The 18,282-nt window shown below is 41.8% G+C and overlaps 1 protein-coding gene across 1 annotated transcript in view; it reads left to right on the top strand.

Annotated features, from left to right (window-relative positions):
- The window catches only part of LOC310767351 (uncharacterized protein), a gene marked incomplete at its 5' end in the record, with an annotated part of 135,664 nt that overhangs the window by 82,522 nt on the left and 34,860 nt on the right, over window positions 1-18,282 (top strand). The window contains 3 exons of the mRNA XM_083624217.1: window positions 10,676-10,894; window positions 12,296-12,548; window positions 16,310-16,473. Coding sequence (XP_083480343.1) covers window positions 10,676-10,894; window positions 12,296-12,548; window positions 16,310-16,473 — 636 coding nt within the window. The remainder of the gene's footprint in view (window positions 1-10,675; window positions 10,895-12,295; window positions 12,549-16,309; window positions 16,474-18,282) is intronic.

Here is an 18,282-nt window from a genome sequence, read left to right as displayed (position 1 = left end):
TGCTGAATCAAAAGCTCTGCAAGGAAAGAAAAAGTGTTCTATAGCTTTGCTGAATGAAAATGGAATGTATATTGACAGCAAAATAAAAATAAACTATGGTGCCCTTCCTTTTTTAAAAAAGGAATGCATTTTAGAAAGAAAGAAAAAAGGCTCTGGGAACCAAGTCTGAAGGGCAAGGGCAAAACGTTTTTGTAAACTCCTTAGAATCAGATTCATAGCTGAGTTTCCTTTTCATTACTTTCTTTTTGAAATATTTCAAAAAACAAAAAATTCAAAAAACCACATCTTTTATAGGAAATTATAGCCCAGTTTGCATGATGGTGTCTTAACAAATATATATATAAGAAATATCAACTCTAATATTAATAATATTACTTAATATGTACTATTTTAGAGTGTCATCTACATGGTCACATGTAGATGATTAATACAAGACTTTTGTAAATCACAACCATAAAATGCATATTTCCATGAAATAATGAACAGATTGATATTTCTTGCATTTGCTGCTGCTACAATATGATAACATTTTCAGAGGATACAAGAGAATGTTCCCATAATCTGCCTGTGTGCTTCCAGGCCCAATTCAAGAAGGTGATGTTTGAAGTCAAATCCAGTTGAGTTCAACAAACTAGTACTTAATGTGATTATAGACTAGACTGTAGGTGACTTGCTCTTTGCCAAACACCAATCAGAACTCGGCTTCAGGAAATCATTTCAGGTAAAGAGGTGATTGCATCTGATACCAGATGTCCCATCTGGGCAGGAAGATCTCATTTGAAGAAATGTTTTCCTAGATTGGTCATTGATGCCAGGGTCATATAAATGCAGTTAGAGGCACTAAAATGGAAATGGGGAATTTTTGAACTACATTTCCCATCATCCCTGACAAGCCAAAGAGGGTGACTGGGATTAGAATTCAGCAACATCTGGAAGGCAAATGATTGTATATATCTTTCGAAGGGAGAATACAACAAGTGGGATCTGCAACAAACTATTGCAGTTAGGGGTGGGGGAGAGATTTGATTCAGTTCACATTTAAGGTCAAATTTATGAAAGCCACACTTTCCAGCACAAAAACACAGCCATCCTTTGAAATTATCTGAATTTTGTGATGCAGTTCCCCAACGAACCAGTGTTTACAAAAATTCACATTCTAGCTAAAATGAACATATTAATGAAAACAGCATACCCAAATGTGTTATGTGGGGAGCAATTGCTTGCAAAAATATGTACAATAGCCGAAACACAAAAATGCATTTATTAGGGGAAAATTGCACTGAAATACTGATGAATTTTCATGGGTGGGGGGGTTCAGAATAAAATTTGCAAATTGCTGTGGAAATGTGGAGAATCAAATTTAAGACTGAAAAAATGAGAAACTGGCAGAATCAAAATGGGCAGATCCTTTCATCCCTCAGCCACCTGAATTCGCTAATGAAACAAGCAGGAACCAAATGTTGCATTCTGGAGTACTGGGGGTCGGGATTCCAGCCACTCCTTTCTGTCCTCCCTGCGCCAAGTTTTCTGTTTTTCCCCAGTCAGCATTACACGGCCATTGTGTATATTCAGTGCAGTCTCAGCTGTTTAGGAGGGACCCCCAATACATTTCCCCAAATCCTTTTTGTTCTTCTGCAAATCTTGGGGTTTCTCCAAGGCCACTGATACCTCCCTCTTCTGTACTGAGGTGGCATTCTGGCTACATGATCGAAAAGGCACTCATAGTCTGAGAATTGGAAACAGAGGGAATGGTGATGCTATTCATTTCTAAACTACCTGGGTAATATTGTATTGAAGCACAGGACAAAGTTCTGGGCTTTGAGGCTTTGTTTGTAAGGAAGCAACACCCCAAGAGCAGTCAAGCAAGCTTGTGCATTGTCTGAATACCATAAATACAGCCAGTATCTATTGTGTCATATAACAAGCAAACAAAAAGAACACTGCATAAAGGCTTACACAGTTTCCTCCCTCTTCGCCTTTAATGCAGGAGACCTGATTTCTGTAAACAACCCCCTAAAGGTACTCTCTACCAATCACAGCCCACTGCAAAATAGATAAGGTTCTCATTATGTATCCACCATGTCTTGATCGTAATTTCTATCATGGGTGACATTCTGGTCCAGTTCTATCAGGTACATTCTGTGTGAGTCCTTTAGAATACTGTGATAAAACCCTGCTGAATATAGGATCATTTTGCCTTAGGGAAAGAGAGAGAGAGAGAGATTGTGTGTCAAAGTGCGCACAGTTCAAGGTGGATTTCTCATCAGATTTTGCAGTGCTGGGACATGTTAAAAAGAATTTTTTAAAAAAATCAGAGTGGTTCAAAAGGAATTAAATCTAGTTTTCAATGGCTGGATTTTCTTCAGAGCCATCAGCCCAAATTACACTCTGAAAGAGTTGACTAACTACAATAGCTCGCTAAAATGGAGAAGAAAAACTTAATGCTGGCATTCCATGATGCATTTTAGTTTACTGAAATTTTTCCAAGCCATTTATCTTCCTCTTACCAATTGAACTTTCCGCGCTAAAGAGATACATCGAAAAGAGTTTTAAGTATAGCAAAATCTGTCATTATTCAATTGATTCTTAATAACACGCCCTCTTTACTTATTTAATGTTTCTTAATAAAATAGCACTATTGTCTCCATTTTGAGAGACATGTCACAAGAAACATGGATAAGATTTGCATTTAAAAGCTTGCAAAATTTGCTCAAATAAATTATTCCCCCTGAACATTTGTTTCTCCCACCTACCAACAGTAAAATATTATGTTCATCGTGGGTGGAACCAGTGTTAATGTATCTGACATGGTTAGAGTTCAATACAAGTAGAAGATAATGCCATGGACTCTAGGTCCTTTGACATTTCTCCAGTATTAGAACACCAAATCATTTAAATCACATTGCAGATGTGATCTCAGAACCACTGGCAGTCATCTTTGAGAATTCCTGGAGAACAGGCGAAGTCCCGGCAGACTGGAGGAGGGCAAATGTTGTCCCTATTTTCAAAAAGGGGAAAAGAAAGGACCCAAATAATTACCGCCCAGTCAGTCTGACATCAATACCAGGGAAGATTCTGGAGCAGATCATTAAGCAAACAGTCTGTGACCACCTAGAAAGGAATGCTGTGGTCACCAATAGTCAGCATGGATTTCTGAAAAATAAGTCATGTCAGACTAACCTGATCTCGTTTTTTGACAGAATTACAACCCTGGTAGATGAAGGGAACGCAGTGGATGTAGCCTACCTTGATTTCAGCAAGGCATTTGACAAGGTGCCCCATGATATTCTTGTAAAGAAGCTGGTAAAATGCGGTCTTGACTATGCTACCACTCAGTGGATTTGTAACTGGCTGACTGACCGAACCCAAAGGGTGCTCATCAATGGTTCCTCTTCATCCTGGAGAAGAGTGACTAGTGGGGTGCCACAGGGTTCTGTCTTGGGCCCGGTCTTATTCAACATCTTTATCAACGACTTGGATGATGGACTCAAGGGCATCCTGATCAAATTTGCAGATGACACCAAACTGGGAGGGTGGCTAACACCCCAGAGGACAGGATCACACTTCAAAACGACCTTGACAGATTAGAGAACTGGGCCAAAACAAACAAGATGAATTTTAACAGGGAGAAATGTAAAGTATTGCACTTGGGCAAAAAAAATGAGAGGCACAAATACAAGATGGGTGACACCTGGCTTGAGAGCAGTACATGTGAAAAGGATCTAGGAGTCTTGGTTGACCACAAACTTGACATGAGCCAACAGTGTGACACGGCAGCTAAAAAAGCCAATGCAATTCTGGGCTGCATCAATAGGAGTATAGCATCTAGATCAAGGGAAGTAATAGTGCCACTGTATTCTGCACTGGTCAGACCTCACCTGGAGTACTGTGTCCAGTTCTGGGCACCACAGTTCAAGAAGGACACTGACAAACTGGAACGTGTCCAGAGGAGGGCAACCAAAATGGTCAAAGGCCTGGAAACGATGCCTTATGAGGAACGGCTAAGGGAGCTGGGTATGTTTAGCCTGGAGAAGAGGAGGTTGAGGGGTGATATGATAGCCATGTTCAAATATATAAAAGGATGTCACATGGAGGAGGGAGAAAGGTTGTTTTCTGCTGCTCCAGAGAAGCGGACACGGAGCAATGGATCCAAACTACAAGAAAGAAGATTCCACCTAAACATTAGGAAGAACTTCCTGACAGTAAGAGCTGTTCGACAGTGGAATTTGCTGCCAAGGAGTGTGGTGGAGTCTCCTTCTTTGGAGGTCTTTAAGCAGAGGCTTGACAACCATATGTCAGGAGTGCTCTGATGGTGTTTCCTGCTTGGCAGGGGGTTGGACTCGATGGCCCTTGTGGTCTCTTCCAACTCTATGATTCTATGATTCTATGAAATGTACTTGGAAAGGTGTCTGGTTTTGATTTCAAGGCTGCTAATTAGGCAGAACCAAACTCACTGAGTATTCTGTTCCAATATTTAATTGCATTCCCTATTTTTATTTTATTTTACAAACTTTACAATCTAAACTTTACGCTTAAAAATGAGAGCTGCTGTAGCATAGTGGCCTGGAAAGTGAGCTAAGAAATGCCAGTTCAAATCTTTCATCAGCCACCAACTCATGGGGTGACTTGAAGCAAGTCGGTTTCCAGCCTTAGCCCCTCAGTTGCAACAGAGTATTGACAATTGTGACCTATCTGATAAAGTTGTTGTGAGAATTTATTTGAGATAATATTTATCTGTTTGCTTGTTTTATTATCTGTTAAAGGAATATATATGCTGCCTTTCATTTCAAGAAGAAATGCCACAAACGCATAAAAGCAAACAGCAAAATAGCAAGTAAAACTGAATTAGGGGCTGCCACACAAACTGCAGCATGATGGCATCCTTACAGTTTTATTATATAGTAAGCTATAGTAAAAATGCTGTGGAAATATATGCAGTCTCCAGAGTTGGAAGCAATCTTTCAACAGCCATCTCATAAGTTCCAGATAGGATAGTAGAGAGATTATTCTCTAGTTAGGTGAGCAGCCTGCTGCATATCCACAAATCAGGAGAACTTATTGAAGCACCTAGGCAGAAACTACCAAAAAGAACATAGGAGGCAGGGGATAAGATTACTCTACACAAGCAATGTGGCTATATTACAGTAGAAAAGGGAATGTCAACAGTAGCGAGACTTGCTAACTTCAGTGGGTTCTTCTGCTTTTGTTGTCACGTAAATAAAAGAAGTATTTTATTTATTTGTTTAAATTTTTAAAAACATTTATTCAAAAGTTACAATACAGCATTCTCAATGAATATATCCCCAAATAAGTATTTTTTAAAATGGTTTCTTTTTCCATCTCTGAAAGTTAACAAAGGTGACCAGAATTCTGGCTGTCATGGCCTAGCTAGCTATCTCAGTGATGTTTTCTTCACAGAATTGCTCTACTTTTGCTGTAAAGTTCCAACTAATACTGAGGGGATCTTTCATGACAAGCAATTCAAGAGTCTCTTCCCCTGCAAGCAAAGGTGTGCTTTTCCTTCACATTGCAGCTGGTGTTTGAGTGAATAATCATTTCAGGATTTCAAACAGTATTTAGTCTGGAGGAAGATGGCCCCCCCCCCCAGATAAAGCAAATGTCCTTGGGGAGATAGTCTGTGTCAAGGTAGGGAAGGTACAACATACCATATTCAAGGGATTCTCAGAGCAGAAGCAAGTCTGCTTATTGTTGTTCTTTCCCCTTATTTTCTACAGAATGTTTCGCCGTAATTTTTTTAAAAAATGAAAACGGGGAAATTCTGTAGATGGTTTACCCCCCTAGGATATTTCATTTTGTGTGTGTCTGGTTGCCTTAAATTGGAAATGTGTTTATTGCTTTGTTGCATCTACAAGCCTCTTTCCTAGTACTCGGTACTACTTTAATTCCCTAAATAATATGTTTACCATTAGAGGTGTTTCCTGATCAAGGTCAAAACCATCTGGCCACTTAAGTACATTGCATGCAACCTTCTTGCATCCAATATCTGGTGGACTCAGTCTTAAAGAGAATTCAAAGAAACAAAAAAAAGGAGACAATTTTAAATGGATTCTATAGCTGGTGAGTTTTTGTGCTGTGTGCACGCACGCACATACGCACATTGATACATGGTTCATTGCACCCTACAGCATTCAAACATGGGTGCAAATGTTTCAGTCTGCCATCTTTATTCAAAATGACACCCAACACCAAAACATCAAAGAAGACAGTCACCTTCACCTCATGCTGAGTCGGGTGGCAATATTTCAAGAGGCGTGCAGGTTGGTGCAGTTGCGACTCATCACACCAAATTGGGCAACGGTGTCTTCAGGGCCATCCAAATTGGAGCAGGCTGGCCCCATGATGCCAAATTTAGTGAAGGCCTTCCAAACGGTGTAACAATATCTTCAGTGGCTTCCAAATCAGAACACATTGGACCTGGCATGCCAAAAGTCATGCCAAAGTCACATTTTGGTCTGCCATCTTTATTCAAAATGGCACCCATGATTCAAACACTCCCACTGCAGAAACCCTTGTGCTAATTTTGGCAACAATATCTTGAGAGGCAGCTGAATCTATCAAAAATGGACAAAGCACTTTTTGAAATATATAGTAGAAGATTATACCAGGTTTTCTCCAAAGTTGGTAGGGAAATATATTTTTATTTAGACAGGCCTTCAAATCAGACCATAAGCTGATTTGAAAATGTGTTGCAATTGGTTTCTACTGCCTGTTTTATTGTTTTCAATTATGCTTTACCTGACTTGTTTTTATTGTTTTTTTACTTGTATTTTTATTGCTTTTTGAGGGAACTCCCTGGGAGGGTATGCTGACGGACTGCTGGGTGCTGAAAACTGCCCTTTCCACCTGTACAGGCCTGCCTGCTAAGACAGAAAATCACTTGTTCTCTAGGGAAGAGAGAGAAAATTGGTTCAGTTTGCATTTTAATGAGAACCTACCTATTTTGCACTTCCGCCCAAAAATTCATGAACAATGGCTTTTAATTCAGTCTATGACTGATTTCATCACTGTTCTATGAAAATCAGGAGAGTTGTCAGCCATCACTATTATCTCATGTATGTTTCATGGACATCAATAAACTTCTAGCCTTTCTAGTCTTTCATTTTAGAAAAGGGGCGTAAAGAAGAGCTAGCATCATATGCCTGCAATTGCACCTTGGAAATGTTTCAGCTACAAAAAATAAATAAAAAATCTCCATTTTAGGTCCACAGGTGCAAGCATCCCTCCCCCACCATGTTCTCAGTTGTTCCTGTATAATTCCACTTTAAGATAATTGAGTTGCCCAAGTGTAACTGAGGGCAGAATTTCTCCTTCAGGATCTTTAACAGAGTTGATGAAATATGAGCTAGAAATAACACAGCTTGAGTTTTAGATTCCATGCTGAGTTTACATGCCTAGCATTTAGGGCGGGGTGGGGGGGAGATATATACTCATAAATTGAGAAAATGCACTCTGGAACTCATTGGGATTCGGTATATATTGTGCTCCGTGATATCAGTTTTACAGGCAATGTTTTCCCCCCAAAGTCCATTTGCACTTGAAGCATTATTTGGTGGCTTGACTCTTCTGTTTTTCAGCTCAGCTTGATTTGCATTCTATCAGGGCACCTTTAGGGTCAGATCCTTCAGCATTCTTCAAGTCAACAGATGTAAGCCTTTTTAAGAAATTGGGCATAGTCTATGTCATAGCAATCTCTAGGTCATAATCAGCAATCTGCCTTGGGCATCATGCATTCCTGATACCCAGCAGCAGTTCAGGAGTCTAACCACAGTGCTCTGGATCAAATGAAGTTTCCCAACACTTCTCAAAGACAACTCAATACACAATACATTACAGCAAAGAGGGACGCGGGTGGTGCTGTGGTCTAAACCACTGAGCCTCTTGGGCTTGCCGATCGGAAGGTTGGTGGTTCAAATCCCTGCAATGGAGTGAGCTCCCGTTGCTCTGTCCCAGCTCCTGCCAACCTAGCAGTTCGAAAGCACGTCAAAGTGCAAGTAGATAAATAGGTACCACTGTGGCAGGAAGGTAAACGGCGTTTCCATGAGCTCTGGCTTTCATCACATTGTTCTGTTGCACCAGAAGCAGTTTAGTCATGCTGGCCACATGACCCAGAAAGCTGTCTGCGGACAAACACCAGCTCCCTCGGCCTGAAAGTGAGATGAGCGTAGCGACCCCATAGTCACCTTTGACTGGACTTACCCATCCAGGCGTCCTTCACCTTTACCTTTTACATGCAACTAAGGCATGCTGTGGCAGGTATGACATATCAAGGGATGGACAAAGTACCCACAGCAGCCTAAGCCATACAAAGGCACCCCAGCCACAATGGCCACCTGCACCTATACCTGTTACCACCTTGCTTCATCCAGGTAAACAGCAGTGACCCCATTATCAAGAGGATGAGTCTGGGCTACTTCTATGTGCACTTAGAAGTCCCCTCTTCCTGCATCTGGTGCTTCCCTTTAACTCCCCCACCACCTTCCTCTATCATCTGACAGCTGCTGTTCTCTGGCCCATCCAGTGGTGGTGCAGGATCAGTTCCTCTCCTGACCAGCCAGCATGCACTGGTGATGCTATCTTAGGTCAGCCATAGCTAGGCTACTTGATGGGAGTGGTGCTCATTTTCCAAGCTTGCGTTGGCAGTATTCACCCCGTGATACGTGAGAAGCCCTCTGTTACGAACCAAAGTCAGAAGGGACAGAGCACACCATTGTTCTTCTTTTTAGGGGGAAAGATTTGTGCATGTCAAGAAATTGGGTTAAATAAATAGGGATCACTGGTTATTGCGTGTCTTCATAGGATACTTTTAAAAGCAGTAACAACAGCAGCAGCAGCATTCCCCGCATGCTTCAATAGCAAGACCTTTAGGCTTTTTGAATGTTCAAAGTACAGCACCAATATAAAAATAATGCTACAAGTGTGTTGACATCCTGCTTGGCGGCCTGAGCTGCTTAGTCATTTTAATCAATGGAGATATGCACAACAGTTAGAAGTTTCCAAAGGTCAAAGAAGCGACTGTCTTTTCAGCTTTGAATCAGCAAAGATTTTCCAGTTTCTTGCAGACATAATGCCAAGCTTGCATCTGTGCGCCTGCCTTTTTTCTTTGCTTTGAAGAAGCAGAGTAATTAACTAAAGGGCAGATCACACCACATTGAGCAGTAAATGATTGCACAGTGCAACTTCCTTTCTGCTTTCTCTCTCCTATGACAGCCAGTTTCAGAGCAGCTCTCAGGCTGGTTTATATATAAAAATGGGCCAATGAGCATCATAGAACCATTAAACACTTAACTCATTGATTGTGAAACAAAAATCTATACAATAGCGCTGCCACAATTATTCCCTTCTGAAATGGGCCTTATTGCTAATACAGTGAACAAATAAGCTATGTAATTAAAGAGATCCTGAACTCTTCCAAAAGGTTTTTTTTGTGCTTTTGCATCATTATCAGCATTAATTAATTTGTTTCGGGGTTTTAAAACTGTGGTGGCTTAATTTTTAACCAACGGCAAATTTTGTTGTAAGAGTGCCACTTAAAACCTTAAAAGATCAAACAACAGCTGACTAGCCAAAGCTTCCCAATGTTATCTCTCGTTTTATGATGAACAATCTTCTATCGACTGCTTTTTATAAGTGCCCTTTTATAACTGGCTTGCATTTGTGAAATCCTCATTCATTTATTTTATTACTACCATTAATTATAATTTTGAATGTTAGTTTTGGAGACATGAAGCTCTGTATGCATTGATGGGGCCTCCTGCTCCCCTCTTCAATAGCAAGCAGCATGGCTCTCCTCACCTCCCTCCAGCTGCTTCATACCACGAAAGAACAAACTGTATGGGCAAGGTGGCAGTGAGGTCAACATGATGCAAGTGCACCAACAGGAACACCGGATTGGCTCTGTCAGCACACTTGCCCCATGCAACCTTGCTGCCACCTCCCCTTCCCCTTCTCTGTCCCAGTCTACAGCAGCATTGCAGCCAGATGGAGGTCAGGTGAGCAGCATAGCCTCATCATACCAGTTCCTTTTCCTCTTGATGGTTTCCTTCTGTCCTTCTGCATACTGCTAAGTGTCACACAATGCATTTTCAGGCTTAGACGGTTTGGTTACATACCCACTCATTCCTCACCCACTGCCATCCTTGGCAGCCATCTTTGTGAGTCACCTAAGAACAGGCAAAGGGAGTCTCAGATGCAGAGTTTACCTTCCATGTAGGCGAGACCCTTGACACCTCTCTTTCTGTAATTAGCAACTGCTTGTTCTGTTCTGTGCCCTAAATACACCTGAATACAATTGAGCAGACTACTTCAAATACAAAGCAGTGTTGGATTGTCAAATAGGTAGAGTTGGCACTGGCCTATGGGCCCCATGCCATTTAGGGGCTCCACAACAACAGATCAAAATAATATTGATTTGATCTTGAAATAAAATTACAATTAAGCTTTCTTAGTACAATGTTATCTCACTAGAGTGTGTGCACAAGCCCACTCATCCACTCCCGAGATTTCGACTGCCTAGGGAGCTCCACAGGGTTTAATCCAGCACTGATACAAAGTATATAAGGCATTGACAAACAATGTGCACATTCATATTTATGGTAAGAGTCCATTGTGTTTGACTATGTTCATTGCATTGTCTTTCCTATCTCTGCCATTGCAGCTGCCATCCTGCGGTTGAAACCACAGTGTCCACAAGCATCACAAAGCACCTCTACTTTGGTGTATATGCCATCATTTCTGAACTTGGAAGGGGACACTGGTATTCCTGGGATCTGTGGTCTATTATGCTGCTAGTAGTTTTGCTCTGGTTTGCCCGACTGTATCTTCATTATTTCAGCCAGTGGGTCTTACTTCACGCTATTTCAGTTCCTGTCACGAAGTAAGTATGGAAATGAAGTTATGTTTTGGAAAACATAGCACTATGCTACATAATGCCACAAAAAGAGAGGCGCAATAATGTTTGCATCACCTTTGGGTCTATAGGCAACCAGCCACACTCTTACTTACTTCCCATTCACTTGGTTAATTGTGAAGATTGGAATGGTGGTGTGGACTATCTGTGAAAGCTGACAGCAGAAGTATCTTATAGGCATCTCATTCAGTCTCTGTCTTCTTCCCACGCTACTGAAAGGAAGACTTGCCAATAGGCAAAGAGCTTAAAACCAAGCCCTTATGGTCTGTTCTGAAACACACATTCAGGCAGCAAATCCTATACTTGATGTTTTGATATCTTTCACAGTTCTGGATTTTTTCTCCCTTTGGTCATGACTTTTGGTAAGTGTCATGACCTTGGGGCCAGACTCTCTTAATTCAGGGGATGAGACCAGGTATTTGGAATGAGAATGGGAATTGCCCTCTGGTCCAGCCCTAGGTGTACAAGCCAAAGTACTAGTACCTCTCCAGCCTGAGGAAGTCCTCTGACTCCAGCTTAGAAGCGCTAGTGGAACCGCAGTCTCCCCCACTATGTCAGAATCAATGACTGCTAAAGTAGCTGGGTCCCTTTAGTTCCTTTCATGGAAGATGAATCTGGCTACTGAGATAAAGCTGCAGCTCCTACTTAAAGTTCAGTTTGACAATGACTCCTGCTGAAGCAGTATTTCAACTCTGCAGTCTAAGACTTGCATGGAGCTGTCCAGGGTTTCCACTGAAACCTTGCCTTGCAGGGTCACAACATACCACTGCTCAAAACAGAACAATAGGACCACAGCTCCCATAGATCAGAATGTCTTGATGTCAAGGCTTGGGAGATAAATTTACTCACTCTGCTAAGAGAGGGGTGAAAGACGTGCCTTCTGAAAGAGCACTGGATACCTACATGGCCCCACTGATTTCCAGGACATTTTTTCTGAGTGTGCCTTAAGAGGCACATGTGTGTGTGTTAAAAAACCCACACCTAAATTCTGTTCAGTTATGATTGCATAACAAATCCAGAGTTGTATCGGTGTTCCGAGGTTCTTTGTTCCTGAGGATGCATGGAGTGAAAACACAGAGATGTGATTTCTGTAACATTCCCATTCTCCTGTGTCACTTTCAATGTCATTCTGAAGCTCCCCCAGCCCTCATAAGCAGATAAGAGGCCTGCAGAGGGAGAAATCACATCCCCCTTCCACTCTGCTGGATCAAAGCAACCTTTCATCACTGGAGAGGCACAATGAGATACATCTTTCAGCTGCTTTCTTATTAAAATGCACAACATAAATAACTGTGTAAGTGATGTATACCCATCAAGTAAGATAACCTACTTGTCTCTCGAACCCTCTGCTCCCTCTTTTATTTCTAGATTCCAGTTCTATCCTCATACGGTGGATTTGTGCTACCAGAACTCTTTGGTACGCACTAGTGAAGAGTTGGCCATGATTGTGGTGGGACCTTTGACCTTGAACACAGTGATGCTTCTTATGGTTCTGATGAGATGGGGCTGTCAGCTGTTGTTTGGCTCATTCCCTTCTTACTTGTCAAAGCTGATCATTGCTTGGGGACTGTGGACAATGCTAGACCCTTTGGCAGTGTTTGTAGTGGATGCCTTCCTGGGGGTAAGTCACTTAAAATAACTTTGATATGAGTCCTTGATGTAAAAGTTTGTTTTCTTCAATGACTCATCAAATGATATGAAATTCCACCCCTGGCGACAGCATACAAAAGTCGTCTTCTTTCCCCCCAAAAAATAAAAAATTAGAAAATTTTATGTTATTAATCACAGTTTTGATGGTAAGACATATGATCTCCCTTGTTCCCACTGCTCCCCAATAAATAAAACTAAAACCAAAAACATAGATTTTTAAAAAACTTTAAAGTGAAATGCTCTGACAATTGCAGCAACCTTAGAGATGATGGCAATATCACAGGAAAGCTAAGGAATATTTTTAAAGAAATGAACTAAAAATAATGTAGTATAACTTCTGTCTCCCGACCCCCTCCCCCAAAGCAATAGCTGCATGGCATAAAATGTGTAGAAAAAATGTGGGGTTTTTAATAAAAACTTTGACAGTTGTGATGCCAAACCTTTGCTCTCACTCATGTCTACAACTTTTTTAGGCATTATATTGGTACTGCCTTTTTGCAAGTGGGGAAGTAAGGTTCTATGCACAATGCCACTGGATGGTTGTATGGAGGGCCTGGTTGTGCTAGTTCTCCCCTCTCTTTTAAGGGAGAAGGAGCATAGAAGTGGGCACTAATTGCACGAGGCTGTGGATGCATCTGCTCCTCTACTATGCAAAAAGGAGGTGCTCCCAAGGCAATATGTGAACTGAAGCAAAAGTAGCCCTTTCCAATGCTTTCAGGAGGAAGAGAATTGGCCAGTGGAATGGACCAAGCTTGGATGGTTTTAGCCCTAATTCACACATTACTCTTGTGCAAAGCACTCACAGTTTCAAGCTGTATCAAGGCCTCTCTTTTCACATGCACAACCATTGTTGCCCTAGACACTGGTGCCCTTGCGGGATCGGTATGGTGGGAGGCAATGTCCAGGAGGATAAAATATGTATCTGCATAATGGCACCTGGAAGATGCCAAAGCAGGCCTTTCTAGGGAGAGTATTCCACATGGAAAGGGCTACCACAGAAAAGACCCATTCTCTTGTTGAGCATGGTTGTCTGTCTGGGGACACCAGCCTTTGTGCAAACAGTTGCTCATGCACAGATGCTCCACATGACTGGAACATCTAACCATGGCTATTTTTGAATATCTGCTGGCACAAAGGAGTTTGCACGTACCAGCAGCTACTCAAAGGGCAGAACTAGCACAGTAGTTTGAGGTGAGGGGTGGGATGTGAGCGCAGTCCTGCTCCAGCTTGAAACTGGGTGTATTCTGCATGCAGGTAATGTATGAATAGTGCTTTCAGGATAGGGAAGGAATTAGAAAGAAAAATTTGTTTTATTAACTTTTTTTGGGGGGGGGGGTCAGATTTTCCCCAGGACTCTCAGCTCAGCTTGCCAGTTGCCTCCCTCCACTAACTGCCTGAGTCTGTGGTGGAGCCTTAGCAATGCACATCTTAAACCAGGCAGTCAGGACAAAGCAGCAGCATCCTATACCCTGGGAACCAGGTTTAGCTGGCAGATTCTTGAACTGCTAAGACCTACACATGTTGATAATAAGCGCCATCAAAAAACCCCAAAACATTCTTTGCCGAATTACTGGGGAAATACTGGGCCACATCTTTTCAAATTGCTGTTGATGTCAACAGGCCAGGTTTCGCCCTATAGATATTGTGTTTGCTCAAACATGCATTAAACACTTAGCAGAACATCAGAGCCCCTGCTTCTGGTTAAAGAAAATGATGAGATGAATTTGGATAAATTGCCATCCTCTGCAGCAAGTTCAGGCAGAAACAGATCTGAGCATTGAATGTCTGTGACCACTTCTAATTTGACTTGGATAAGAGAAGTTCTGAAAAATAACATCATGCTCTGCGTTGAAAATTGCCAATATTTCCCACCAAAACTACCCGCACAAGGAACGCATTTGACTGAATGCCACGCAAAAGGGGCATATCCCATTTCAGAATGAAACCGAATCCCTTACATGTGTTTTCCATATTTGTACTTGCAATTTTGCTTCCCGCCGTTGGCATTCCTTCAGCTGCTATTTCAGATTTACTTGCCAATCAATTTATTTTAGATCAAGCATTTTAAAATGTTATGTTGTGGTAATGTGACATGAGTTATTTTAATGATCTAATATCTTTTTTAAAAATTCTAAGTGGACTTAGCGCTTATGAAAGTTGACAGATTGATAGCCCTGGAAAATAGGGACCCATGTTGACTCACTTTCATTTTTAAAAAATTATTATTAAAGGGGAAAGTACAGATCACTTGACAGTGCACTTAAAAAACACAACAAAGAAAAGCAATGACATGTGATAATAAACAGTATGAAGCAGAAACTGCAAATATCTGAGGTTCTGTTTCCTCCATAAATAATTAGGCGCCAATGTGATTATATAATATTGCTTGGCTTTATTCTGTATATTCTGTTTTATAGATTATGTTGGAAAGCATTCTGGGGCTGTTATGTAAAATCAAGGGTGGCCCATAAATAATAAAATAAAGAGAATGATTGGTTTTGAAATGCAAGGCAAAACTTGGCAGGTCAGGAATACACCTAAGATAGAATCCAGTGATTCAGAGGCTGAGCCTGACAGAATCTGTACTGGCTTTTTAGGAGGACTGGGGCAAAAGTTCTCAAATCAGTACAGTGGTACCTCTGGATGCGAACGGGATCCGTTCCGGAGCCCGTTCGCATCATGAGCAGAATGCAACCCACGTCTGCATGTGTGCGGGTCATGATTCGCTGTGTCTGTGCATGCACGTGACGTCATTCTGAGCATCAGTGCATGCGCGAGTGGCAAAACCCAGAAGTAACCCATTCCGTTACTTCTGGGTCGCCGTGGGACGCAACCTTAAAAGATTCAACCTGAAGCAAACGTAACAAGAAGTATGACTGTATTTGCAGTGGTTAAAGAGAGGGTGAAATTGCTCCCCCCTTTTTGTATGTTTGTAGTGTGATTTGTGACACTCTCCCAGGAGCGTCTCTCCCCAGGTGGGGTGGAGCTGCAGTAACAGCCTCCCAGCAAGTGTGTCGCTGCTGCTTACAGGGAGGGGGAGGCGCAAGCTCAGGGTGCACTTCCGGAGCCAATTGTGTACTCCTGCCCGTGCACCTGGACACACCTGCAAGCCACTCCTGCAGTCACTGCAACTCCTCTGGCCTCCATTTGGCTGGTATTGACATTTCCCCTCCTGAGTGCCATGCAGCGATGCTACATCACATCGGTGTGTCATTCTGGGGGTATTCGGTGACAGTGGAATGGCACATGCCAGCAAAACGAGGCTAAAAGACGGCTGGTGGGGGTCACCGCCTGACCACCCTGAAAATCACTGAAAGGGCCCTTCTTTTCATGTTCTGTAAAGTGGCCCACAGGGGTGAGATGGGGTTGTTTTGGCCTTTGGGCCATAGTATCGGTTATCAGACGGAATATAGTTTCTTTTCAAGTCAGACCATTGAAACACTGAGTGGTCGAGCTCATAGCAATTGCACAACTTCTGAGTCCTAAATATGGACAACTCCTCCAGAAACAGGTGAGAGAGACCACCTACCACAGTGTCATGTCGCTTTAGTGTTGCTGTCAACCTTTAACTATCCCTGTGAACCACCATGCACAATGAAGTAGAAATGATAACACCACCATTACCATTGATTGATTGATTGATTGATTGACTGACTGACCTTCTTACTATGCTCTCTCTCTCTCTCTCTCTCTCTCTCTCTCTGTGTGTGTGTGTGTGTGTGTGTTTCTCAGCGTCTTCACTATGCTCCAGGCAAACCCATAGCTGACTGTGCGAAGATGTACTGGCTTTTTTTAAGAATAGAAGCATCTGGCATTCTGGGCATATTGATTACCCTACTGCTTTACACAATGCTGTTTCTCATTTCGTCTACATCCCTGTACCTGTATTTAATGAGGTAAGCTCGCCTTCCTTTTTCACTATTTCAAAATGTAAGATTCTTCCCTCTGTACCAAATGGCCTGCCATGATTTCATCAAACAAAGGGCCACAAGATGCCGGATTTGGTGTAGCAAATGTACCGAGAGAGAGAGAGCGTCTTAAACTTGCTTTAAGATCAAATTCAGGCCTGTAAACAGCTATTTACCTGGAGTGAGTAAGAATAACAACCGCAATGTGCTTTTCCCTCCTGCCCCATTTCAGGCTACTGATGGCCTGGAGGAGGGCTGTGAAACATGCCCTCGGTGCATGGGGGTGGGTTGGATTTATAGACTGCTGGACACAGAACTGGGTTGTACCTGGCTAAGTCACATTCAGAGTAGACTCACTGAAATCAACTGACTAGTTGCATCCACTGATTTCAGGGGATCTTCTCTGTGTATGACTCAACTGGATACAACCCTTTGTCCATTTGTATGCATGAAATGCAAACAGAGCCCAGGTAGCGAATCAACCGTGATCCAGTTGTAAACCAACGGGCATAATATCAGTGCAATTGATGAGTAAGGCCTGTTCGCCAAAGCTTACGGCAAGTGATTTGGTGCCTAGATTTTGCTCACAAATAACAGCCCTAAGTTGTCTTTAGAATGCTAATCCACTCTATTAGGTTCCCATTGACCTGAACTTCCTTTTTTAAGGTGGGTGTGGAACTGTGCATGGTTTAACATTACATGAATGTTTCTCTCTCTTTCTCTTCATTGAAAGTAGAATGGGGAGAATCAAGAGTGGAACCCTTGCACAGATCAGCTCTGGTGGGGGGGGGGGGCGGGAATGAAGCTAATGCTAATATCAACACAAATGTGTGTTCTAGCTAAACAATATGGATAATATTTTTTTCAGACTAGCAAATGAGATTGCTAGAGATGGATAGTTTGCACACAAGTAAATCATTTCTGTCTTTATATTATCAGAAGCGCCATTGTATCAAGCGGGGCGGGGGGAGGGAATACGCAATTTAAAACCCTACAAAGGGAATTCAAATCTTCTGCATTCCTGCAAGCTGTACACAAGTCCAATGTACTGGTAGTCTAGTTAATTAGTTTTTGAGATGTTAATGCCTTCTTAATCATTGACTTAATAGTTTCGAATGGCTTCATAAGTTTTAGCTGCTGTCGTTTATTACTCAGGAAAATTAATTTAAATTAAAACATTTGTAAGGCAGATTTTTATGAGAATATTATGAACATCTTCATTGTCTGGGGAACAGGTGTGGGATCATCAAAGATTCTTTCCCTTCTGGATCAATCTTTGCATAATGTTTTACAATAAAGGGAAAAAGGTACTTCATTGGGACAATGCATCTTTTAAAATTCTTCATAACAAAATAATAAACCAAAGCATGCATGACAAAACTGGTTACATTACAGAAGCTTTCCCAAGCATTTCGCTCCGTGGAAGATACAAAGCACACAATATAATTATACCTGGATTTTTAAAAAGAAACACTTTTGTTTTATTGTGCACGGAAATGTCTATTGATAAATGCATTTCTGAGTGGCTACGGAAGTATCTTGTTGCACATTAAGATATTTAGGCTTAATGTGCACATAGACATTTTTGTATGCATCAACTTTGCATCTTTTGCCCATTTACACTTCAACACAAATCTCACTGAAATGCTTTTTATACATGAAATTAACTCAGGACTTGCAAACTTTACCTGTTTTGGATGGCAAATAACCAACTGTGGAACTGATCCGTCAAAACTACTTCTGTTGATTATTTACCAGATTTGCCTCCCACAGGCTAGAATGAAGCTGATAATTAAG

The sequence above is a fragment of the Podarcis filfolensis genome (assembly GCF_964270895.1).
Source record: "Podarcis filfolensis genome assembly, chromosome: 7".
Lineage (NCBI taxonomy): Eukaryota > Metazoa > Chordata > Lepidosauria > Squamata > Lacertidae > Podarcis > Podarcis filfolensis.
Note: the sequence above shows the minus strand (reverse complement) of the source record. Positions and strands in the feature narration are given on the sequence as shown.